The following is a 27,895-nucleotide window of genomic DNA, read 5'->3' as shown; positions in this document are numbered from 1 at the left end:
GCTATAATTACTGAGCTTGTACCGAGTAAGCCATCCTCTTTTGAGGAAGTAGTAGAGCAACTTGTATGGGTTGATGCAATGGTGGAGGAATACAAATCCATTGTAAAGAAAAATGTTTGGGAAGTGGTCCCAAGATAGTAAGATAAATTAGTTGTGGGTTCAAGATGGATATTCAAGGTGAAGCAGGAAGCAAATGAAAGCATAGAAAAGTATATGTTTAGATTTGTGGCCAAGGGGTACTCTCAAGTTGAGGGAATTGAATATGAGGAGACCTTCGCTCCTGTAGCAGGGTACTCATCCATTACATCAATTCTTTCTATGGCTGCATAGATAGGGTGGAATATCGACCAGATGGATGTAAAAACAACATTTCCCAATGGATTTATTGAGGACGAGGTGTACATCAAGTCATCAGAATACTTTGAGACCTTTGATCGAGAGTTTCATGTGTGCACAATGAACTGAGCGTTGTACAGTCTCAAGCAAGAATCCTATGCTTGGTACACCAGGATTGATAGCAATATCACCAGTTTGGGCTTCACCAAAAATGAAGTTATGAACCAGATGCAAACCTCTATCACATCTTCGTAGAAGGAAAATTATTGATTATCCCCTTATATGTTGATGAATTTATTTTAATTGGTGATGAGAAGCTAATAAGATCTTGTAAGGAGGACCTTGCAAGGGAGTTGGAAATCAAGGACATGGATTTCATGCACTACTTCCTCGGGTTGGAAGTATGGCAAGGCGATGGGGAACTATTTGTCTCTTAAGGCAAGTATGAAAATGAGATACTACATAGGTTTTGCATGGGGTGTTGCAAACCCATGGATACACCTCTAGCAACCAACTCGAGGAAGGAGGATGCCACATTAGGTGAGGAAGTGGATGCTACGATTTATCGACAACTAATGGGTTCATCGATGTATCTTGTGAACACACGAACAAATATGTGATATGCAATCAACTAGTTGATCCAAGCTATGGTTAGGCCAACCAAATTATTTTGGAAGAAAGTGAAGCATGTTCTACGATACCTGAGAGGCACTACGTAGTTTGGACTATGGTACAAATAGATAAAGGGAGTGAAGTTGTGTGGCCTCACAGATGCAGATTGGGTGAGGAGTCCATCAGACGAAAAGAGTAGATCGGGTGGAATTTTCAGTGTTGGGTCTACAAAAATTTCTTGGTACATCAAGAAGTAAAGATTTTTTGTGCTCAACTCGATAGAGACAAAATACATGGCTGCATGTCAAGTAACATGTGAGGTGATTTGGATCAGGAAGATGCTTGTTGGATTGTTGGTTATATGATGGATCTAATTGTGATAATCAAAGTTGTATCAAGCTCTCTCATAATCCTTTATTTCACGATTGATCCAAGCATATAGATATATGGTATCGCCATTTACGGGATTGTGTCTAGGAGGATAATGTCGTTTCAATACATTCTTATAGAGGAACAAGATGCTCACATTTTGATAAAGGCCTTGTCAAGAGGGAAGTTCGAGTTCCATAGGTGCAGGGTAGGGGTGGTTGATAATCCATTTCTTGCAGAGAAGGAATGTTGAAAAATGTAGCAAGAAATTCTCAATTTGATTTTTCCTTGATTAAAATGAGAAAATCTGAATTTCCACATCACCACATAGCTTGGATGTAGTTAACTTGTGTGACATTACTCGTGTCATCTAGCTCGCTTAGTAAATTCAAGTTGGACGAGTTAGGGTTCAGTTAAGCATGTTCGATTTCTAATTTGTAGCAATCAAAGTCAGTTATCTCAAGTTGTTTTTAGCTAAACTATTTCCAAATGTTGGAGGAACTAGTGGAAGCTCAGTTGTGCAATGACACTTTAGTCAAAGTCATGGATCATCTAGTTAACTCATCAATCATCCAATAATAGCTAGTGTATGTAGAGAATTTGATTTACCTAGTTGAGGTCGAGATTCCATGGAAATGTAACATTAGTTGCAGACTATTCTAGAGTGCAAAAGTGTTGCATGCAACGTGATGATCAACCCAAGGAATTGTGCAATCCATTCTGGAGAAATTACTAAATAATAGGGGCCAATTTTTTTAAGGAATTGTTTAAGGAAATAGGGCTCAAGTAGAGGGGAAATTTTACTAAGTCAGGGACAAAGCTTCTTAGTGAGCTGAGAGATAGGTTATTCACATGTAGGGTGTGCTCAGTTGAGCAAAGAAATTTTAATACATCTCTATTCATTAGATTAATGCGAGCAGACATTGGGGTTTTTCGCAGTTTTCTTTCCCCGAGAAAAATACTATTGCATCTGAATTTTTATTGCATGTCTAAGATTTTTGTTCTATATTGTGAATTACTTTCCGCAGAGCAATAGAGTAGGTTTGTGCCTTGTGATTTTGATTAAAAGTTCATGAGCAACTGCAAATTTACACCATAATTTCTACAAGATGTGAAGGTCATGGGTTCCAAACTCCATGAGCAAAAATCCAACCATGTTAAGGGCTAGTGTGGTCCGTGCTGGGTGCAATCCTCAGGTGATTTTGATGGTGTACATGTCCCTAGGCTACAATTTATGAAGTTAAATGTTAAGTTTGCAGTCATCTCATGACTCACACAACTTAGTGAACAAAATATTAATATTAATATTAATATTGATATTAATAATTTAAATTACATTTATAATTTAGTTACTTTTTATATTTAAGCAATGTGGCATGTATTATGAAATTAGTGTTTGATGCTTATTATGGACTGATGTCTATCAACAATTACAAGCTATTTAATTTATATAACTATGCTAATTTACAAAAATATTATGACACACACACATATATATAGATAGATATAAGGAATTTTTGAAGTAAAAATGAAGTTATATTATAATGAAATAAATATATTTATATTATCAAAATACAAATTTTAGTATTATAATTTTTTCTAAAAGATATTTATAATATTTCTTTAAAACGAAATATTTATTTAATATTATAATTTAATTAATTTTTAATTATTTTATTCAAAAATATTTTTTAATGGTTTTCAAAATAGTTATTATTTTTGAATTTTTTTAGCATAAACATAAAATGCTATTTTCTTTTAATTAATCTCCTGCCTTTTTAAAATCTAATAAACCATATAAATCTTAATGAATAATAATATTCATGAGTGTCATAATTTAAATATTAAAAACAAATTAACAACTTTTTAAATTAATTTCAAAATTATTAATTAATAGTAACACATATTATGATTTTTTTCCCTCTCATTCATTATTTATTCTAATTGCATATCAGCAGATTGCGGTATATTTGGTATGGTCCAGGACTATTGATTTCGAAATGAGTGCAATAATTATGAAAGAAACCGCAGACAATACGTATTATAGAGTGGGGCTATTAACTTGGGCAAAATGTTATCTCGAAGTGGGAGTATGTTATTTTCGGAAAGGTCCCTACATTTTGCATGTCCTACCTCAATATTTAGAGACAGGATTCCTTCATATTAATAATTTTATAGTATCTTTGAATTTTCTGTTATATATTCATTATATCTCGACGGAATAGTTCTTTGCGAGTGGACATTTTCCTGATATAATGAGGTTGTATCATTAAATATAATTGTGAGATCAATTTACTAAATTATATTGTTTTTTAATTGCGAAAGGTTAACATCAAATTCAATGATGAGGTTGACTTTCAAATAAAACTAATATGTAACTCTACACATTTATTGTGAGAACAAGTTATTAGTGCGATATGTTCTCTTATTTCAAAGTATTAATATTTATTATTTTAATAAACAGCTAAATTTGAATTGGGATTATAAATTTTCCCCTTATTTATGGATAATTATTACAATTTTTTAGTTTAGTAATTAAAATTTTAATAATAAAATTAATTAAAATATTATTATGATAATGATTTAATTTAATAATCATTTTTAATTTATTAAGTAACACATGACAATTTATTAGAAGTTTTTAGTTTATTAATTAAAATATTATTATAATAATGATTTAATTTAATAATTATTTTTAATTTATCAATTGAAATTTATTTTTAATTTATCAATTGAAATTTTATGGAATAAATTAAAAAAAAAAATTATTGTTAAAATTTTTTTATTTTAAAATTACAATAACTTTTCCTGAGATATAAAATTAATATATTTGAAAAAGATTTTATTAATAGAATAATTTTTTTTATTGAAATATTGTTTTTTATATATATATTTTTCCTTATGTTCATATTTACATTTGTGTAGCATTGTTCTCTTATCATTCAACACTAAATATAAGAAAAGGAATAAGTTGTTGAGATATGTGATATTTCTTGGTTTTATGTATTAATTATTATTCATGAAAAATATTATTATTCTTATGTACTAATGGTTATGTATAATTTTTTTTTTCTGAAATTGAAAAAGAAAAATAAAAGTATCAATTTCACCAAATATTATTAAATGAGATATATAAATCATAAATGTAGTCAGTATGGAATTGGAAATTATCATTTTTATTATGCATGCCTAGTCTATTGAAAATAAACCTAGATAATTTGGTACTTGTTTTTCAAAAGTAATTTGAATAATTTTACTAACATTTTGTAGGAACCAAATCTTCCACTATTAGTGAATTAATTAGGAATAAAATGTTAAAGACCTATTCTACCATTTGTTATTATTCTTTCCTTTCGGCTCCAGCATCTTTATTAGTTAGTCCTAAATTCTTCACCATCCAATTCACACACATATCATCAGCTTAGTCATTAGGATGAAGAATTTTCTCAATCTCCTATACGTGTGTCAAGATTATGTGCCAATATTACTCTTCCTTTATGTGTCAAAATTACTAGTAATAAATTAGCAATTTTGCTTACAAATTTCTAGTAATATGGTATAAAATGAAAAACCTTCTATTTATATTAACTATCTATATCAAATAATAGTATCTAGTGTACTTATATTCATGATTAGTCATTGTTACACTTTAACAAGTGATCTTAATTTGTGTCACCAATTGTTTCATGCTATTAATTGTATCTTTAGTTGATTAAACATAACAAATATTTATTGGACATTTAATTTTAATAACCTTTATTTGTTTTTTCATTTTCCATGTATATGTTTTTTTATGAGATATATGAATTTTGGAAAATATTTCATGTGTATTGATCATTATGGGGCATGGTAAATGTCTTCATTTTCTTAATGAATGTCATGACTATAGATTGACAACACCATGTTATTTGAGTTTTCATCTATGCATAATTACCTATACACTAGTTTACATTTGGATTTAATATTCCTTATGTTTGTTTCACTAGCTCTAAAATGGTTCACATTGAAAATTTTTTTAGAGGACACATTTTCTAAGGACTTAGGTTTTCTTTTTGTATCCTTGAAAAAGTTATTTTGTAGGTGTCATGGAAGTCATAGTTTTGGAGATGGGTTCTCCATTCAAAACTTATTTGCATCTAAGAGTATCCAACCTATTATTAAAAACAATTTACATTATTATATTCCTTACTTTATTAAGTATTAATATTTAATATCATATATAATTTTCAAGTTAATATTGTTGATGAGGATGTTGATGTCGTTCTATCTCTAATATTTTTGAAATTTCCAAATCAATGCTAATAAAATATTATGGTGTAATCATATTTAAAGTTTCCACAATAGTTTCTTAGAAGTCACTCATGTCATTTAAGTCTCACTCTTAGTGGTTTCCAATCGTACAATATTTTATAGAATTGGGAGAAAGTAGCATAGACCTAATTTTTTTAATTAATTTTTTTAAATAAATACTATAAAATTAATCTTTTATATTCCATCTTTTCTTAATTTTAATAATCATATAAAAATATAGCTATTTTATAAATTTGATTAACACTTTAAATTTAGAAAAATAATAAGATCCATTAACCTTTTAAATTTAAAAAACTGAAGACAATCTTATTTTTTATGAATATTTTAATTCCAATGAATTCAAAATAGCAATAATAAAATGATACATTTCCGCTCCCATGCTCATGAACGCAAGCTTGACGGGTGATATGCTATCTCTTGGTAATCGAATGGAACTCCATCACACATGACGCCCTAATGCATTCACGAGTTTACTAATATATTATCGCACAGGAAAAGCAATTCTCAAGTAGTCATCTTCAGTATAAAATTTTATGCTGTAGTGTCAACGTTAACCTTCCTCCATCTATTTGTGAAAGGACACTACTCATGTTTAATATTATTCCTTCCGAGATGAATCGAACTCCACATCACTTTAAATAATGCTCCATATTTAATAGTTTATCAAACCAAATGCAAATCCTAGAATAAAGCCTTTTATAATTGAGATAAGTTCTTTTATTACACTACATATTCCTGATAGAGTGAAATTTTATTTTAATATTTAACAAAGAAATTATGGGACCATCAAAACTATGAAAATGAAGTTTATATATAGTTTAATCGAATTAATACATGAAGGAAAAGGTCAATGAGTCACGGAGTGTCCTTTCAGAGGAAAATGTATTGTTTTGTTCTTAAAAGTATGGTAAAAGAGATGCTTCAAATTTTATTTTTAAATCTTTCTTTTTATATCAATTAACAATTTCATAATTTTCTTTTTGAATAAAAAAATAAATGTTGTGCTTTGAAAGTACATGCATGATACAACATGTTCTATAATATAATATGTTTCTAAAAATTTGAAGGTTTTTTTCTTTTTATCAAGGTGTACAAGTTGTGAAATATGAAAACTAAATCTGACTGGAGCCCTTAATATATATGAGATTAATACATATCTCTGAGAAAGTGATTTTTAAATCTTTCTTTTTATATCAAATAACAATTTAATAATTTCCTTTTTGAATAAAAAAATAAATGTTGTGCTTTGAAAGTACATGCATGATACAACATGTTCTATAATATAATATGTTTTTAAAAATTTGAAGGTTGTTTTCTTTTTATCAAGTTGTACAAGTTGTGAAATATGAAAATTAAATCTGACTGGAGCCCTTAATATATATGAGATTAATACATATCTTTGAGAAAGTGATTTAATTTTGATGGTTAAAGACCTTTTACTTTTACTTCCCCTTTGATTCTGGATAAAATAGATGCTAAAAATCAACTTTATGTTGACAAGGATATGCACGGTATCACAGGTTAATGTCAGAGAACAAGATGCTCTTTAATTTGGCAACCTCATCCATTGTTTGCTTGCTCCCTCCATTCCTTGATTGCTTGCTTGTTACCTGTTAAGGATGGAATATGTCCCTTTTATTATGCAATCTTCTTTATTCTGAGCACACAATCGTCATTATTCCTTTAGGGAAAATAATTGTTGCAGGCGTTAGGTTTCAGTATATAAAAATTCTTCGCAGATGCTTCAATGTGGCTGCTTTTCTATAACATATGCTTTTCTTATGCTTTTAAGCATTTTATGGGCATCAACACCGTGGATTCCTACTGTAACACTACTTTTAAAAGTTGATCATTAGCTTCTGCACGTAAAAGTTAGTTGGCAATGGAAACAATTCTAACATCAAAAGGTTTAGGAAAAATATAATACTGCTCAATTACAGAGATTAATGAAAAAAAACATAAGTGCATGTGTTTTATGTTTGAACTTATGCTGAAAATAAGCCTAAAACTCAACATGACCTAGATTTCAAATATTGATATATGTGTGGCTTAGTTTGGAGGCCGTTGGTTTTTTTAATTATTAATGAGTGAGATGCTGTGAGAGAAGCACAGGGCCCGTAAATTTGAAAATGACTGTCGCCATCACTTCCAACTTCCCACCCAATCTCTTCGGTGCACTGTTTGTTTTGTTCAAAGTGTAAAGTGATTTTTGAATTCTCACGCGGAATTTATCTAAATAATTATTGCTGGTTGAACAGAATGTCGGCAAATGAAGTGGATCGAGGAGGAGTAGAAGCAAGTGGAACGTTTGATTCGACGAGGGAGCGTACCAAGCAAGCTGGATCTCAACTACTGTCGGAACCGTGACCCACCACGCCACACGGCCATCTCCCTTCACACAATTTAAGGAGACCGCCCCTGCACACTCTTCGTACCTTCCTTCACAGAATAGGTATTTTTGTTCTTGTCTTTGAGCCCCTGCAGCATCATGTCGAACATTGTGGATAACATTATGGATATCAACTGGAGAAGACTCACCGTGAGGCGGCGACGTCCATTGACGTTGCAGGTTTGGAGTCCTATTACCTGAAACTTGGTATATTTTCATATGTACAATCTGATAAGTTCGCCTTCTAAACAAACTACTAGGTATTTATGTGAAGGTTCCATATTTTTGAACTTCAAATAGAAATATAGGGAACTTTGTAGTATGAAGATGCATGAATGTTTAGTTCAGGACTGTAATATTGTTGGGTGGAGGATTGATTGTATGGGTATCCCATTATTTCAATTCCAATATCTCGGCGTTTATATTTCAGATGGTGGAACTGCAAGTGCGAATGGACTGTGGTGGATGCGAACGCGCCGTTAGAAATTCCTTGAAGATTAAAGGTGCGTCTGTTAACTTATAAATGGAACTGGTTCCCTTTACTTTTGGTGTGTTATTCGTCTTTTATGTTTGAAACAAGTATTACTTTACGAGAGAAACTGTGTGTCAAGAAAACTTTTATATCTATATTGATTGTATAGATTGTGGAGAAAACTGAATATGTTGTTTAGAGGGGATGGATTGAATTTTACCCTCAATATCAAACTTCCAAAACATACTCAGTTTTCTTATTAATCTAGACGAATAATATAATATTATAAACTATGGAAATCTATATTCTCTAATATATCTATGGAACTGGTTGGTTTTGGAAATCTATATTGTCTAATATATCTGTGAAACTGGTTGGTTCCCTTTACTTCTGATGTGCTATTTTGGTTATGGAAATCTATATTCTCTAATGAACAACTATGGTAATCTACATTCTCTAATATATCATGGAGCTGGTTGGTTTTGGAAATCTATATTGTCTAATATATCTGTGAAATTGATTGGTTCGCTTTACTTCCAGCGTGTTATTTTGGTTTTGTTCTTGAAATGAATATTATTTTTTAAGATAAACTGTGTCTAGATTTATAGTATTACATTTATATATATATATTGATGGTATACACAAATAATATGAAAATCTGTGGAAATTTATATGTTATATATATGGATGGTATACACAAATAATATGAACAACTGTGCAAATCTATAATTTTTTTATATGTCTATGAACAGATTCGTTGCCTTTATTTCTGGTGTCTTATTTATGTTTTGTATTTGAAAAGAATATTATTTTTGAAGATAAACTGTGTCTAGATTTAAAGTATTATACCTTTATATTTATATTGATGGTATACACAAACAATATGAACCACTGTAGAAATATATATTCTCTAATATGTCTATGAAATGGGTTAGTTCCCTTTACATGTCTTATTTAGGTATTGTACTTCAAATGAATATTACTTTTGAAGATAAACTGTGCGGAGATTTATGGCATTACAATTTTATAAAACTGAGTAAATTGTTTACAATAAATGAATTTGATTTTACCCAAAATATAGAATTTAAAAACATACTCAGTTTTCTGATTTGTGTACACAAAAAATACAATATGAACCACCATGGAAATCTACATTCCCTAATGTATATTAACATGTGACTTTGGTGGTGTCAGGAGTGGACTCAGTGGAGATTGATTTGCAGCAACAGAAGGTGACAGTGATGGGCTACGTGGACAGAAATAAGGTTCTCAAGGCTGTGAGGAGGACTGGTAAGAAGGCGGAGTTTTGGACATACCCTTATGAGCCGGGGACCTCTTACCCTCTGAGGAGCGATTATTATAAAACTGATGTGAATGCTTATAGAGAGAGCAGCTACAACTACAGAAAGCATGGATACACAACTGGAGACCGTCAAGGGTTTGCATACAATCGCCCGGATGATAGCGCAATCGGAACACTGTTTAGTGACGACAATCCAAACGCTTGTGCTATCATGTAATTACAGTAGTAAGCCATCATGTAATTACAGTAATAATCTAGTAGTACTCGTGATAAGTTAAGATGGGCTGTAAGTATATATATGTTTGTGTATATATATATGCCCTGTACTGTACTGTACTGCCGCGATTTCAAACTCTCTCATGTAATCAGTCAAAAGCAAAAGCAATAAACAGAATATGCGTGTCTTGTCAACATCAGAGCTTGCAGATAGATAGCTAGAAGGGTCTGTGATGCTTCTTCCTCTATTCATTAAACGCGCTTGTAATGAGGTTGAAGGTTCTGTACTGTTCAAATGTCATCCACAACTTGTGGAACAAATGAAACAAGGACCCTGAAATGTTTTTGACCATGAGACTTCAGCACGCTAAAATAATAACAATTTCGAAGATTGTTGGCTTGTTTAATGGCATTTCTGTCGATTTGTAATTTCCCAAATCCGACCAGTTCTGAAGTCCCAGAGACCAACACGCCTCGAACTACTAAAAAATCCCCAAATTATTTAATGTTCATAGCGGGAGACAGTCACCTCCCCTCCGGGAGCCGAGAATCCCGATGGTCTTACATCGCTTTTACCAAAAGTCGTACTTTGACTGTTTTGGTGACCGAATTTCGTTATCACAGTTCTGCTCGTTCAGTCTTAATCACATGATGCATGCGTATCAATGTAATTTTGATTGCCTGGAATCTTGAATAGTAGTACATAGCTTGAGTGTAACTTGTGTTACATATGTTTAGATTGCGAGTGCATTGATCGTTGATTCCTCGTGGTTGTTTGAGTCTCCTTTTACGGTTAGATAGACCTCTGGGGGGTTTTTCGTGTTCTTGTCTGAGTGGAACCTCCAAGGTTCTATGTTTGTAGAGTCTCCTCATGGCTATACAAAATCTAATGCAGTTGGTTTTATGTTGGAGGGGCTCTTTATAGTTACCAAGAATCTAGTTTTATGTTGTTAGAGGCTCCTTATGGTTATACAAAATCTAACTTAGTTGGTTTTATGTTGGGAGAGGTTCTTTATAGTTATGGAGAACACGGTTTTTATGTCGGTTTTATGTATTATGTTGTTGAAATATGAATACAATGATATAAGAATGAATATATATATGTGTGAGAATTTAGAATGAAGTAAAAAATTTAGGGACATCAATTCATCATATACAAAATTTGGATTATGTAATTTTTATTATGCTTAAAATTTCTATGTTATTTTTATTAAATTAAGGGGTAGAAAAGAGGTTATTTTTCTACAAAAGCATCTTACTATGATTACATATATATTCAAAAAGGTTTTGGACTGATGGTGAGATTGCTTAATTCAAGACCACTGACCAAGGCTCCATATCATAAGGGACATATTTTCTTTGTAAGGCCCACCACAAAAGTTTTAGTAGAATACCTTATGACTTATTGGGAAGAGAATTTGAAATAATCAGTGTGTTCAGTGGATATCTCTCATTAGCAATGTTGTTTCTCTTCTATTACATTAATGTGACATCTCTCTCCCTAATGGGTTTGTATTACAACAAAGTGATGCATCTCTCCCTAATGTGTTTGTATCACATCCATGTGATCTCTCTTGCTAGTGGTTTTGATCATATATTTATCTCCTTCATAGGTTTATATCAAATGTGTTATGAAACCAGCTCAAGGAAAATATAGAAAAGATAGATCAACGCCTTAAAACTCAGCCTCTTCGAGAGGGCAACCTCCTTTACATTACATAAATGAACAATTCTTGGATGATACAAATGAAAAGACCTCCTTTCTATATATCGGAGTCTAAGGGGTCATAACATGATCAGAGCCAACATAACAATAATAATGTAAGGGCACAATAATAACAATAGTGGGCTTTTATGGGGCACGATAGTAACAATATGGGCACTACATGGGTACATCAATATAATAAGTGGGTTGTGTTGAGATTGCAACAAGATGATGGAGCTTAGTGAAAAGAGTCGCCTTCACTAAGTGGGCCCGCAGGCAAATTATGGCGCAAGTTCTATTTTTGATCAAAGTGTGAGTGATCACAATGTGGGTGACCAAAGTGTGGGTGACCACAGTGTGGGTGATCAAAGTCTATTTTTAGACTGGCTGTCAAAAATAGAAAAGTCAAATACTATTGTCTCATAATAATATTTGGACTATAAACTTGATCTTATTCTCTTGGAGCACTTCCTTTTGAACTACAAATGTGGCCCATGCAGCTGTCAGAAGGAAGTACGCTTTTCTTATGAGTCAGTTGAGTTGTTGCATGCATGACTTCAGTTAGAACTCAATCCGTTGAGTTTGGTGGAGTTGATTGTGGAGTTGATTGTGGAGTTGATGGAGTTGTGTTCAGTTTCACTTGGTTAAACTAGTTGTAGTTAGTCTAACTGCAAATAGGCTAATGATGAGTTTTTAAACTAATTATTAACTCATAATACAACTATAGAATACATCAGTTAACTCAGTTGCACGTCAGTGCATGTTCAGTTCAGCAGGGACAGGTGTTAGAGAATCAGATTGCTATCAGTTGTGACTATAGTTGTGCATCAAATCTTGCACAATCAAGGGATTGAGTATGCCAATGAGTTTGCTCATGTATTTGCCCAGTTTGTAGCTTCTGCTCACGTCTTACACATTGTGAGTGATTCTTTGGAGGTGAAATACAAGTTTGGTACACCATTCTAATTCATTCTTGAGCAGGTATTGAGTAGTGGAGGTAGGCAAGCAGTGGAATAGATTTGGAGATCAGATCTTAGTTGTATTGTGTGTAACAGGTGGAGCTGGTACTGGATTGCTTGTGATAAGCATTGTACTTTTTAATGTTACATGGTCTCAATCATTAATATACAGATAGTGTGGGGTTTTTAGCGAGATGATTTTCCCGGGTTACATATTGTGTTAATGTGTGAATGCTCTTGATGTTTTGTTGTTATTGATGCTGCTATATTGATGATAAACGTAGAGGAGCTTATGTATTGTGTATGTATTCTGCAATAGTACATGATCAAGATAATCTTTGTTGAATATGTGTTAAATTATTCAAAATTTCTACAGGTTGTACTAATAACAATAAGGGGTTACACTAGTAGTATAGGGGCCTAAGATGCCCCTCTCCTTAAAAAAGCATTGTCCTCAACGCTTGAGTAGTTCTTAATGATTCTGTATAAAATTCCTGTCTTCCCATGTGGAATCTTCAGCAGGTAAGTTCTTCCACTTTATGAGATACTCTGAAATTGATCGATTCATAGCTGTTGAGTTATTGTTTCTGTGACTGCTCTAGGTTCCAAGATGATTTTTCCTTCCTCTTCATTTTCTGGCAATATTGTTTAAATTGGGATCCTTTGCAACTTTTGAATAAGTGGCCATACTTCTTTGTCCTTCTTCCATTCATCCCTTGCTTCGTTTATCCAATCTGGTTGGATAATAGAAATAGCACAAAACAATGCTTCCACATCCTCATCCTTGAAGAGTCTTCCCATTCGGTAAGGTCGCCATTTTTTAAGTGCATGTAGTATTGGCAACATTTCCTTCTTATAAATAGCTTGCTTGAGATGTAGCAGTAAAAATATCCAATCACCTACATCAAAACATTTTTCACTATGATGTTGATTTACCTGTTGTTTCATTTGATTTTTCACCGAAGTGGCGTTATCCTTTAAGATTTGGAGAACTTCTTGTTGATGCTCGATGTGATATTTCACTACTTGAACCTTTTTCTTCTTGATATGTCCTTCTATCTCTAGAGTTTGAGGAGTGGTAATTTCTTCCAATCCTTTACAAGATATGGTTGGATTCATTTCTTCTTTCTCGATGTGATCTTTCACTTCTTGCACCTTTTTCTTCTTGATATGTCTTTTTCTCTTGAGAGTTTGAGGAGTGGTAATTCTTGCCAATGCTTTACAAGATATGGTCTGATTCATTTCTTCTTTCTCTGGGGTGGGGTCCTGGCATATATCTTCTTCTTTTGATGTTTCTTGATCCTTTTCTTCCTCATCTTCATATTCTATGTAAAATAATTTCTTTTCATCACATTCATGACCTTTAGTGCATTTGCTATCACAATTGTAACAAAGCCCCTTTTCTCTTTTTTCTTCCAATTGTTGTGGTGTAACCCTTGTAGGTTGTGGAAGGCTAGGAGAAACAACACTTCCATCTTTATAGTTGTGAGGGGTATGCTTCCTGGTTTCCATAATTTTGCTTTCCACTATGTCACAAAGCCCTTTACTCTTTCCAATTGTTGTGGTGTTGCTCTATAGAAGGTGTTGCTCTTTGTATCCTCATAATGCGTTATCATTTCCTCCGTGAAAATTGACCACGTAACAAGTTCTTTACGAGAACAAAGCCCTTCATACCATAAAAATTGATCGAGTTCTACATATGAAGATGCAATACATACCTTTTGTAACAATGGTACACCATGTAGATCAAAATATTGCTCCATCTAAAGTATCCAATTTACCTGATCCCTGCCGTCAAACTTCCTCATCTTGCTTTTTCTTGATTTTAGGAGCTCGTTCTTCAAACTACTGTAACTTTGTACTTTAAGATCATTAATTTCCGAAATTACGACTTGTAGCAACCCTCTGTGTCCTCTTTCCAATGCCACTAGTCTGATCCAAATTGGATTCTCCAAGGAAGAGTTATGCACAATCTCCCAAGATGACTTGATTATAGACTAGTTCGGTAGAGTGAACTTGTACGACGTGCCACGAGTCACTGTTTCGACCTTTGGATCTAAAAAAGATATACAAAAAACTACTGTCCATTCTCTTACTATACCTTCTTACTAAATTTCAATCAGATGCTCAGAGAGAAAGTTATGACGATTTTCCAGAGGTCACCTGTTTGGAATGTAATTCAGGAGTCTCCAAAAAGACCAACTTCCTCAGATCATATCTCCGTAAATATAGCGCGAAAAACTCTGAAATTCAGAACAAAGATTTAGCGTGATTTCTTCTCAAACAGGTTTTTTTTCAGCTTCTGACACGTCGCGGAAAAAAAATTATAGCGAAAATTCCATGATGACCTGTTTGGAGCAGCGAAACCCTAGAATCCAAAGCTCTAATACCAAATTTTATGAAACCAACTCAATAAAAAGATAGAAAATATAAATCAATGCCTTAAAACTCAGCCTCTTTGAGGGGGAAACCTCCTTTACATTAAGTAAATGAACAATTCTTGGATGATACAAATGAGAAGACATCCTTTCTATATATAGGAGTCTAAGGGGTCATAACATGATCAGAGCCGACATAACAATAATAATGTAAGGGCACAATAATAATAATAGTGGGCTTTTATGGGGCATAATAGTAACAATATGGGCACTACATGGGTACATCAATATCATAAGTGGGTTGTACTAATAACAATAAGGGGTTACACTAGTAGTATAGGTGCCTAACAAAATGACTGTGATGTCTCTCTCACTACATATTAGTGTAACATTTCTCACTTGGAGGGGTTTGTATCCCATCATTTTTACACTACTCTCTTTCATGGAATTTTATAATGTTGGTTTGACATCTCTTCCCCTACAAGATTTGGATCATGTCAATGTGACATCCCTCTCCCTATGTGTTTGTATTACATTAATATAATGTCTCTCTTCCAAAAGGAATTATATCATGTTGATCTGACGTCTCTATTCCTAGGGATATGTACCATGGATTTTTTATCTCTCTATATATAATGTGTTTTTATAATGTCATTGCATTATGGGCACTCTAGTGCGTTTTTCTCGCACCACTGCAATATCTCTATATTTGGTGGGATTGTATGACATTAACGTGACATCTTATGGAGTCTTATTCATGACTACAAATCAATCAAAGAATATAAAAATGTAACTTGAGGCATACACACAACACAATTACAAAATGGAATTTTATCGAGCATAATGGAGGGAACTCATGTTAAAATATTCTATTCAATTAAATTGAAAGTATTGCACACATGCATCAATGGACATTTCATAATTTTCATAACTCCTAGGACAATGCCCTTTTTAGAAGAGGCATGTTGGTATAGGTCTCAGCTAAATGAGTTCTAAGAATTTTAATACTTCAACTTGTTCTTCCACACTGGATGAGAGCTCAATCTTCCCCTTATTCTCCATTAAAAATGTGAAATGAATAAAATACTTCCTTTCTTTCTCATTGTGCCTCATATTTCCTCACATGTAATTAAATGTTCTTTAATGACCACAACCATTACATGTATTAAAATATTGTTGGTCTCCTCTCGTCAGCTATCACATGTAAACTCTCACGTGTCATCCTAATAATGCCAACCTTCAATGTCAAAATCCCATAAAATAGTTTCCTTTGTTCTATGGGGTGCAACATGTCTTGAGAAAAGGATAATTAGTTGGATTTTTAGTGGGTGTATCCACATTCTTTCGAAAAATACGATAGGTTCTCACCTCTCTCAATTATTGATTGAAAATATGGATTTTGATCACTCCCATTTCCATTGACATGTTTAAGGACTCCTAGCCAACCTCTCCCAAGGAATTGTGTAGATAGTTATGATGGACAAGCCATGGAATAATATAGATTGTATTCCTCCTCCTAGTATATCTTCTACAAGAGTGCCACATTCCCACAAAATCGAAATATTTAAAATATGATTTATAAACAATGGTCAATATCTTCGAGGATGAGCAGGATACTCTTCAATCAGGTACCTAGAGTAAAATGAGAAGTGAGCTCACACTAGTCAGTAGATTTTTCAAATGTCAAGATAATTTCCTCTATATTTATACCAATTCCTATGCTAATGTGTAAGAAACTTCCACTATGTCATTAGCATCCCATTCAACCTTACAACTCTTTCTACATATAATTGTTATTCAAGAATTTATGCAAATTCTTCTCTCTCAGCATGAATATATCCAAAACACCATTAGTGTACTCATACTAATCTACCACGTTGAATGTTGCCAAGATATCCAAGCATCAAGGGAAATGTAGCACATAATAATTATTCGCAATTGTCTTTAGAATCCTACAAGGTCCTATTTTATTTATTTTGTGCATGTTATATTATCCTCCAAAAAAGCTTTCTTTTATTATGAACGTTAGCACATTCTCACCTTGATTTTTTAAATCTTTGGCTTTTTTATCATTCCTATTTTTTATATACATGATTACTCAAGCGTATATTCTATTGCACTTGCACATGCACTTCCCTAATAAGCTATTGTACAAATGACTTTGCATCCCCAATTCTCCTACTAGATTCTAGCAATCATTCCAAATTTGTGACTATTCTTGGTGGCATGTCAGTCACAATCTGGAAAGGAATTTTTCTCATAGACTTATATACCAAATTGTTATACTAAAATTCTTCTTATGACAACCACAAAATTCACTATATTGATTTCTCTCAGACCAAACATGTTATTAATTTTCCACATCTCATGCTTACAACTTTTATTTCCCATTAGTTTGTTGACGATATAAAGAACATAGCTACACCTTCAAGCCCAAAAATTCCCACGAGTTCACTTAATTATTACCAATAAATTTATTGTCCCTATTTTAGTATTGCCTCTTATCATACCCTTCAATCAAACTATTACTCTAAAGAAGGAAATAACTACATTGTGCATCACTAGTTTACTTACATATATTAAAATCCAACCTTTTTTAGAATCTATATACAAGTACGAAGATAGCACTGATACTCCTCAATATTCCTTGAAATGGAAACACAAAATGCATCGTGTTTTCTTCCTTTCATGGAACTTTTGCAAGAGCAATGGATTGTATGTATTGGTACATTAACTTTACCCTTTGAATATTGGCAAATTATGTAACTTACATTCCATTTCATAACATATTTATTGATTCCTTACCAATAATATCCATATTCCACTAATGCTTAGTCATTTTTTACTCCAAAAAGGTTTATGGAAGACAACATTATGTAGGTTCCTTCTAATCCATTTTCCTTGAATGAATATATTCAAATGCATAATTTATGATTTTTGTAAAGAAATCATTCTTGTCAGAGAAATTAGTGGATGGAGTTTATTCTCCACTTCAAAACTCTTTGTTGACCTTTATTTCCTCAAAATAAAAAACATTACTTTCACATATTATTTTCATTTCACCTAATGCTACCATCTATAGAAGCATGATAGCTAACATCATTGTCCTTTGACTCAAACTATCAATAATTGTATCTTACCTTCCCCATATATGATTTAGTGCAAATGAGTTGCTACGAAATAACTCATCATGTCACTAATTTAACATTTCCTAATTATTTTTATTGTGGTGCTTGATGAATAATGTTAATAAATCTTACATAAACAACAACTATTCCCTTCACTTCTTCAAATATATCATATTTGCCTAAAACTTCTAATTGCATAATAGATGTTTCTTGTTTACATCATTCAACTACTTATCGATGAATGTAGTAGTAGATTATTGGATAGGAACTAATTTTGTTTCAAGTTCCCACTAATGATTGTAGTGGGTGACCTTATTTCTAAGCACAACCCAAGTTGATACTCAAATAACATCATAATCTCCCTAAAACACTTTCTAGAAATCTAGTAAATTCAACACAATATTCTCAATTACCTTCTTATTACATGCCTTAAAAAATATTTGGGCTCCAATGCTCCACTAAAGTTGTCCCTTCATCATGCATGTTATTAATGGTGTAGATATGTCACTAAATTATTAATTAAAATGCCACATAGAATCTTTCAAAACCATGAAAGAATTGTGACTCAAATGTGCTCTTTAGTTAAGGAAAATCTAAGATTGATCCCACCTTCTACAGATCCAACCTTAACCAATGTTTAGATATTATGGATCCCAAGTATAACAATTATTCTTTTGCAAAAGAATATTTTTGCATATTTATCGATAACTTCTCATCCATCAATTTCTATGGTAATTGTTTCAAGTCCATGATCCAATCCTCCTTTTCCTTCTTCAACACTAATATACCATTGAAATATACAACCATGAATCTATGCAAGTATTTTTTCATCACACCATTTATCAACTTTACTTTACTACGAATGAAGGGTTGTATGGATGGTTGTTCATGCTTACAATATGAAAATTTTAGTACCATATTACTAATAATTTAGGGTTGTAGAGGCACTTTCTCTTACTAGCTTTCTCTAAGCTTACTCAATAGGTATATTATGTACCTTTTTATGTGATTATAGCTTCCATATACTCTATTTTATAGTTTTTTTTATCTAAATGGAAAAATAAAGAGTTATTGGGGAATGTTGAAGAAACCTAATCAACTAGTTAACTAGGTGAAAAATTCAACTAATATAGAGAGTTGGTCAACTATGAAAGTCACTCAACTAGATAGTCTAGTTCACTAATTCCTCAGTTGGGTTAATTTATCAAGGTAGTTGAAATATATATGACCACCTTCTAATAATCATAAATGTATAAGTACGCTTGGTTCTATTCTAAACATGCTAGTGTGATTGATTATGTAATATCAAACTACTTCTTACTAGTTCCACCACTATGTTTCTTCACCACCTCCTATATATGCATGTTTGTATAATTCTATGTTTCTATTGTGAGTGTGTGATGGAACTACTTGTAATTACTTACCATGTATTCCATCGTATTACAACATTTGTTCTATAATAGATATGACATTATCTAGGAATATGTTAGTTGCATGCATGCATAAATGTTGAGTTTTTAGGATATCCATTAGTGGTGGAAAAGATAATTGGATAATTAATTGGAAAACTATGCCAAAGGGAAAAGAGAGGACACAATGTTTCATCAAGACTTTTGAAAAAATCCTAGAACAAATCCACAAGGATATAAATAAATTCATTGAAAAGGATGCACATTAATAATCAAACGAACGATAAATAATTGATATGATAATTAATCAATGGTGGTTGAAATAAACTTTATGAATTATTCATGAAGATAAATCAATCGAAGAATGCACATCATTGGATAACGCAAAGAGAATAATATTTGTTGGCCTACATAATAGTTTCCTTTATATTATGCTATCCTTGTTACATAAGTCTATCATTAATAGAGGCATTAGGCACATTGTTGAAGGATGACCTCATGTAATTATGCCAACCAATTTCTATTGGAAGAAGAGATAATAGGAGTGCGAATATTTCCCACACAGATGAAGATGGTTGCAAGAATCATCCTTGTTGATGAAGAGTAAATTTGTAGTCAAGAATGGGGGTGTAACCACCCTTAAGTTTCTTTAATAAGAAGAAAATCCTTAATTGAATAGCATTGAAGAACACGATTATAATATATTTCAAGCATTCAAAATGAAAGGACAAAACATCTATTGATTGGAAGAAAAATAGAACACACTTTAGAGGAAGAAATAATGACATCAATGAAAGGAGACCCAATTTGGTTCATGAGTTCACTTAAAATTGAAAAAGAAGAAAATTGGAAATTAAACCTAATTTCTAGTCATTCATAAACACACAAGCTAGTAAATGTTTGGTCACTAAAAAACTTATTGATATCAAACTAATGTTAGGAAAGTTAGTATAAGAATTTGGAAAATGTTTAGAAAAGTACTATTTATTTTTGACAAAGAATTACTCATGTAATGGATCATTATATGAATAGTCTAAAGAATTAGGGCACCATTAAGAATTTATGGAATACAATCTTGTGAAAATTCCCTTAAAATGCACCAATATACTGAATCTAGTGGCCACACTACACCTTCATTGCATAAGAAGAAGAAAGTGAAAAATTCATTGCAAAATCAAGCATCATGAAGAAGTGAATTGTGGTGAAATTATGTATGAATGAAGGGTATACAAATTATTATTTCAATAATTTATAGCTAAGTGACAAAAATTAAGATGTCGGACTAGTTTCAATTGAGTATTATTGTGAAATATGTCAAATTATAATGAACCATTCTAAAAAGGATTCTTCACATAGAATAAAACATGTCAATCTGAAATGGTGTGCTATATGTGAGGAATCAATACACAATACATGCCAACATAATGGTCAAAATGAATTTGGTTATCAAACAACCTATCATACATAGTTAGGGAAAATCCAATTTTGTTTGGAATAGGATAAGGCCATGGAGAATATCCAATATGAGCTATATACCAAGTACGATACCATGGTCAATGCATAAATTGAGGATGAAATAATTGAGATGAATTTGGAAAGAAATATTGCATTATTTTCTACGAGGAATATCACATTACACAAAACTACTTATTAAAAAATAAGAGTGATTTTAAATGTTTTACTAACTAACGAGTAAGAGAATAGACCTTGGAGGATTTTTCCATCATACTTGGAAAGATAATGAATAGAACTTCCGACTTCATTTAGAATGTTCCAAAAAATGGGGTAGTACACTTCAAATATTTAAAATATTTAAATGTAGTTACACTACAACAAAACAGGCAATTTATGCCAGATTTAGCACCAGATTTTAGTGTATTTTTCTCTCCATTGGGATGAGCAGTGCTAAAGCTAGCTCTATTGTACAATTTTTAAAGCATCCTTTTTTGCGCCGAATTTTGAATCTTTTTTAATGCCAAATTCTGCATCATGGTTTGCACCAAGATTTGCATTTGGTTTTACAACAAGTTTTGCTTCTAGTTGTGTGCCATTTTTTGCATCTATTTTTGCATCTATTTTTGCATCATTTCTTGCTTTATGTTTTGTGCCATTATTTGCTTCTATTTTTGTGTTGTAATTTGCATCGAGTTTTACACCATCTTTTGCATCTGATTTAGTGCCTTTTTTTGCATCTAGTCTTATGCCATTTTTTGCTTCTAATTTTGTACTTATTTTTACATCTATTTTTGCACTAATTTTTACCTTTTTTTACACCATTTTTTGCATATAATTTTGCACCATATGTTGAATCTGATTTAGTGCCAAAATTTTCATCCATTTTTGCACCATTTTTTCTTCCAATTTTTTGTTTCATTTGTCTCCCTTTCTTTGCATCCTATTTTGCACCTAATTTTGCATCATTTGTTACATCCAATTTAGCATCATTTTTAACAACATTTCTTGCATCCTTTTTAGCATCTAAATTTTCACCATATGTTGAACCATGTCTTGCATCCACGTTTGAATCTCATTTTTTGTCTAATGTTACGTTCAATTTTGAGCCATTTTTTTCGTCTACTTTTGCATTTGTTTTTGCACCAAGTTTTGAATCATTTGTTGCACCTCATTTTGCATCCAATGTTGCATCTAAATTTGAACCATTTTTATGCCCATTTTGACACCATTTTTTCTACTTTTGTGTCCAAATTTTCACCATTTTTTATGTCCAATTTTGCATCCTTTTTGGTGTCTGATTTTCCATCCTTTTTGGCATCCAAATTTGCATCATTTTTCTGCCACATTTTGTGTCCACACTTGCATCTCATTTTGTACCTATATTTTAGTTCGAATTTTCATCTAGTTATGCATCATTTTTGGCATCCTTAGTTTCACCCCTTTTTTGTCTCATTTTCATCTTGTTTTTTGTATTTCCTTACATCCTTTTTGCACCCAATTTTGCATCTTAATTTTACACCATTCTTTGCATCCTCATTTTGGTGTCCATTTTTGCATCGTTGTTTGCGCCCAATTTGGTATCCTTTTGTATGCCATATTTTGTTGCCTTCTTTGTGTCTAGTTTTGCACCATTTTTTAATTCTACTTTAAAATCCTTCTGTGTCATTATTTGCATCTTGTTTTGATGGCTAGTTTAACATCCAATTCTACTCCCAATTTTGCAATGATGGTTACATCCACTTTTTACTTCTTGTTTAGAGTTTTAACTTTATTTCGATTTTACTAATTTTATTACATAGTGAAATATATTACGATTTCTAAATATCATTTTGTTATAGGATTTAATGCACACTTAGATGAATATAAAACCCTCTCAGTTTATCCTAGAATCCTAGGATAGACTGATTAAGAGAAAGGTTGTTCTAAGACTTAGGATTCTTAGTAGATCAAGATGTAGATTATAGATTAAGAAAAGGATAATGAATTCATGTGAGTCCTCACATGCAGATCTTGTTGGAGTTTTTAGTGTAGCTGGGAAGTACCCCTAGCTAGCTCCAAATCTTGGTCCTACACACAAGAGAGAGAACAAAGAAAACTTCAGAACATAATATCTTGATAATTGAAACTATCATAAACATATAAATATTACTGAATAAATAAATATAAACCAAAATTCCATACATTCATTAGTCAAATAGGATAAGTAAAGAGTGAATAGTAGCATATGGAAGGAAGAACCACTCATCTATATTAATAAAGGAGTTGGAGGAAAGTTACAATCATCAGGCAACAACACTTCCCTGAACTCCTATCTCCAAAACACTCCCTCTCAAGGTAGATCTCGTGACAATACATGAATTCCCATCCTTTCCCCATGTATATAGGAAAGTGAAGCCTGTGAAGATTTCCCAAATTCCTAATTAGTTCAATTTTGGTAAAATATTTTGGGTGAATAATGTTTCCTCATATAAAAATGGCATTTTCCAATTTTTAGATGTTTCTGTGCTTAGGAAAAAGCTTCCTTATGCTTTATGGCTCTTTCCCACTATTGTATGGTTTTATTTTTTTAGGAAAAATCTAAAGATGAGGATAAAGAGATCACATTTTGCCATATGAGTTTTTGAAAGTGAACAAGAGTGTCAAATTCAAGTTAGCTCGAGATTTTTTCCTTGTGACTTAGCATTAACAAAATTTTCAATTTAAAATGTTAACATTGAATTTCCATGTCATAATATGTAAGCCAATCAAAATCCTTTAGAATTTAAAAGACATACAGGTGTGACTAGGCACTGGATTTTTTATAACTTACCTAATTTAACTGTGAATGGTGCCCAAGTGACCCAAAACTATATTAAATGTTAAAAATAAAATTAATATCTTAATCTATAAAAGTTAGAATATAGAGAATATTTTCAATGAAGGGTAAATCATGGTGTGCTAAGTAAATAAATTTAAATGTAAAATCCTAAATCCTAAATTTAATTTAAATTTTAAATTTACTTTCTTAATTTAAATTATATTAAATCTTGTATTGATAAATTAATTTGAATATAAAATATAAATATATGGTTATTTTGATAAAAGTGCTTTTATTTGAGTAACTTAAATTTAAATTTAACTTTAATTTATATTTTAAATTTTCCTTTTAAATTTTAATTTTCTTAAATCTTGTGTTAATAAATTAATTTCAATATAAAATACATGTATATGATTAATTTTTTATAAAAGTGAGGTTTATTTAGGTAATTTAAATTTAAATTAAAATTTCCTTTAAATTTTGAATTTGCTTTTTTAATTTAAATTTACTTTTTTAATTTAAATTTTATTAAATCTTGTGCTAATATATTAATTTAAATATAAAATACATATACAATTATTTTGATAAATGTGACATTTATTTGGGTAATTTTATTAAAAGAATAATAAAAATGATATATTAAAAAATTGTCTACATGGCATTATATTATTAGTTTCTTAATTTTTTCTTAGGTGGTTATTTCTGAGTTGAAAATTTTTCTGATGTGATAATTTTAGTAAGAAATGTTAGATGAAGGGGACAACTTGTTATAGACTAGGATAACGTGGTCCTCATGGTACATAACTTGTATTATAGTCTTATATAGTTTAGGACAAAGGGGTATTTCAACCAACAACATAGTATTCTCCTCCAAGATGATGAGGAGGTATTTTCATGTATAACACATTTAAGAAGATATCACAATTTAAATTGATAGCATAGTATTTGTAAATAAATTTAAGTGCAATTGACAACATTCATAAAAAATATAGCAGTATCATCATATATAACAATTCTCCATCAAAAAATCATTGACAATTTTCAATATACATATATCACTACTAAATCAACACTTATTGCAGATATCATTATTCCAAGGTAAATTCACAACATTACATCCAAAAATAGTAATATCATCATACATAATAATTCTCCATCAAAATAATGTTGATAATTTCCAGTATATACATAAAATAACAAGATAAAAATGATAATATCATCATCATATTTAATCAAATCAACTAAAAGTTAATGTATGACTACCAAATAAAAATGTTTCATAGATATCATTATGCTAAGGTAAATTCACAACATCCATAAAAAAAATAGGAATCTCATCATACACAATAATTATTCATAAAAAACTGTAAACATTTTTCAACATATTCATAAGGTAACAAGATAGTACCGATAGTATCATCATCATTATTCAAATAAACTAAAATTGAAATGTATGATTACCATATTAAGCCATCCAACTAAACATAAAAATAATGCATGGGTAACTAGCACCACGAAAATCATAGTCAAGCTCATCCTCATGATCATCATCCTGACCATCATGATAATATCATCCACATAATCATTACCAACACCATCACCATCCTCATCATCATCATCTCTGATATATGATGTAATCTAAACATAGTCTATATCATCATCTTCGTGGTCATTACCTGTAGCATTCTAGGAAAAAAATCAATATTACATGTTACTACTAATTCTATAGAAAAATGCATATTTTTATTACAATGCTAATAATAAAATGAGATAGGAGATAATAAAATTTAATAGTACTAAAAATAAAATGAAAATATGGCTTAAGATATATTGGCGATCCAACTAATATTACACTTGTAATTCACATTAAGTAGTAGAAGCATTTTTTAATTCATATGAAGTAGGCACCCATTTGTTCTTCAAATTTTATTGTGAATGTTTCTTATGATTTCCATGCACAATTTGTAAATTAATATTTAATGGAAGCTTTATTTCAAATTACAATTGTAATCTAGATTAGAAATAGAAGAAATTTTAACAAAAAAAGAATGTCACATGAAAAAGTAAATTGTTTTAATGAAAAATAAGTCGCATATAATATGAATGTCACATGAAATATTGAGTTGTTTTCAATGCATGTACTTTTCTCTGTAATAAAATGGATCAAAATGTTCGTTCAAGAACAAATGCTCACAAATAATTGCTTCATTTTATCCATTATCACACTTAATCCATTATACCTAATGACAACAATGATTCCATTCAAATTGCTTTGAACTCCCTAAATATAATGTAAAAGATAAAACTCCACAACCACGGCCGTGACCGCAACCCCCTCCCTTGCCTCATCCGCCATCAGATACAGTGAACTTGGAGTTATGACCATGACAGAAACCCCTCCATTGCCTCGTGTTCACCATTATTGGCATTGAATTTGGAATTAAGAGTACCCATGCTTTATTTGCCCTAATTAATCTCCAAGCACTCAAAACTTGATCAATATATCAAGGACTCCATCAAGGAATAGATATATCATAAGAGAAGCTCAATAGGCTTTGCCAAAAGAGTGTGAAATAACACTTATATTTGTTTTATGAAATAACTCGAGTGAGTGGAATGAATGGTGGGAAACACTTACCAAGGAAAGGAATGTTTTTGGTCTGTCTTTATTTCTATTATTTTTTTGCTTCTTAGAATGGAAGGGAGTGTTTAAAAAAATTCTAAAAAAGATTTAAAAAATAAAAAATAAAAATAAAATAAAAATTTACTTGTTTAAGTTTAGTTTTCTTTTTTAATATATATTCAGTTTATTATTTTTTTATTTTCTAAAAAAATATATTTAGATTTTGGTTTTTTTAATAACAAAAATTATATTTTCTTTTTATAAAAATGGATTTTAAACATCCATTCATGCTAAATTTGTGATTTTATGATATAAGCTTAAATTATATATAAAAAAGTAACTTAATGCCATGCATTGTGTTACTGAGATGGGTATTATACATCTCTTCCTTGCTAAGTTATAGAATGTGCTTGGGTTTTCTTAATGCAATAAAATTAATTCTTCTCTCCTTTATATCTTGAGATGTTCAACTTGCACCTAATAAAAAAATAAATTTAAAATAGGTTTTCCTCTGCCCTTTCTAGATTTTTTCCCCATTAATCCTTGTTTTAATAGATTAATTGTCTTATGGTGGCCTTGAGTGCTCACTCCCATTAGTTGCATGATTTTTAGTTTTATGTTAGTGACATTTCTTAGGATTGGTAACATGTTATTTAATTTATGAAAATGTGTTATTGTCCATATTATTATTAAATATTAATATTAAATATGTTGGTTTTGAACATGGTTTAGCAAAAATTTCCCAAAAAGTTTAGAGATTGTAATTTAGAATGTAATGATTCATTTCTTGATGAAATTGTTTTGGATATTTTTTTTAGTATATTAATTGGTATGTGATAAAGTCAAAAGTCACCTCTTCTTGAGATTTTCATTGGTTAATTTCCCTTAAGGCTATCAAGTTCACCATTCAGTCCCAGGTTAAGGAAACATAGGAGTCATGAAGTGGCATTGTCCAAGAACTTAAATCTTGGAACATGTGTTTTTTAATGACATTATACTTCCTTTCTGTGTAAATTCTCCATGAAAATAGTCTCATAGAACTTGAGGGGCCTCAATAGTAAAGGAAAACAAATACTCCCAAAAGAAAAAAGGTACACAAATCACCCATCAATAATATTGATATAAGAAGTAAAAATATTAAGTGAGGTAGTGCCTCATATAACTAGCAAATGGGGGAGGAATTTCCAAGTAGTAGTGATTGATGACTAGATATGCTCAGGTGGAATGACTATTTTTTTGAATGATCAGGACATCAAGGTTACCAATATGTTTACCTCCTTTCACATTATGACAGTATAATTTTAGTTAATTGACATCGAGGACTACTACCATGTATCCAATGTCTATGACTCTAATATCACAAATGAAAAACCTCTATTTCTCATTTCCATTTCTAGCACAAGTAACTTATACTCCCCATATCCATGGATTAT

At 31.3% G+C, this 27,895-nt stretch overlaps 1 protein-coding gene across 1 annotated transcript; it reads left to right on the top strand.

Annotated features, from left to right (window-relative positions):
- Positions 1-7,923: 7,923 nt before the first annotated feature.
- On the top strand, positions 7,924-10,360 carry LOC149218843 (heavy metal-associated isoprenylated plant protein 30-like). The gene is made up of 3 exons (XM_089384168.1): positions 7,924-8,197; positions 8,448-8,520; positions 9,684-10,360. The coding sequence occupies exons 1-3, from the start codon at positions 8,117-8,119 to the stop codon at positions 10,007-10,009; spliced, it is 480 nt and encodes a 159-aa protein (XP_089240294.1). The 5' UTR covers positions 7,924-8,116; the 3' UTR covers positions 10,010-10,360.
- Positions 10,361-27,895: the final 17,535 nt, after the last annotated feature.

Source organism: Pinus tabuliformis, chromosome Q (genome assembly GCF_031772625.1).
Source record: "Pinus tabuliformis cultivar Carrire ecotype Pingquan chromosome Q, CPIR1, whole genome shotgun sequence".
Taxonomy (NCBI): Eukaryota; Viridiplantae; Streptophyta; class Pinopsida; order Pinales; family Pinaceae; genus Pinus; species Pinus tabuliformis.
Note: the sequence above shows the minus strand (reverse complement) of the source record. Positions and strands in the feature narration are given on the sequence as shown.

Excerpts from the sequence above, each read along its gene's own strand:
- LOC149218843 (XM_089384168.1), top strand. The coding sequence starts at position 8,117 with ATGTCGAACATTGTGGATAACATTATGGATATCAACTGGAGAAGACTC. Across the intron at positions 8,198-8,447 it reads GACGTCCATTGACGTTGCAG|ATGGTGGAACTGCAAGTGCG; the intron begins GTTTGGAGTCCT and ends TTTATATTTCAG. Across the intron at positions 8,521-9,683 it reads AAATTCCTTGAAGATTAAAG|GAGTGGACTCAGTGGAGATT; the intron begins GTGCGTCTGTTA and ends TGGTGGTGTCAG.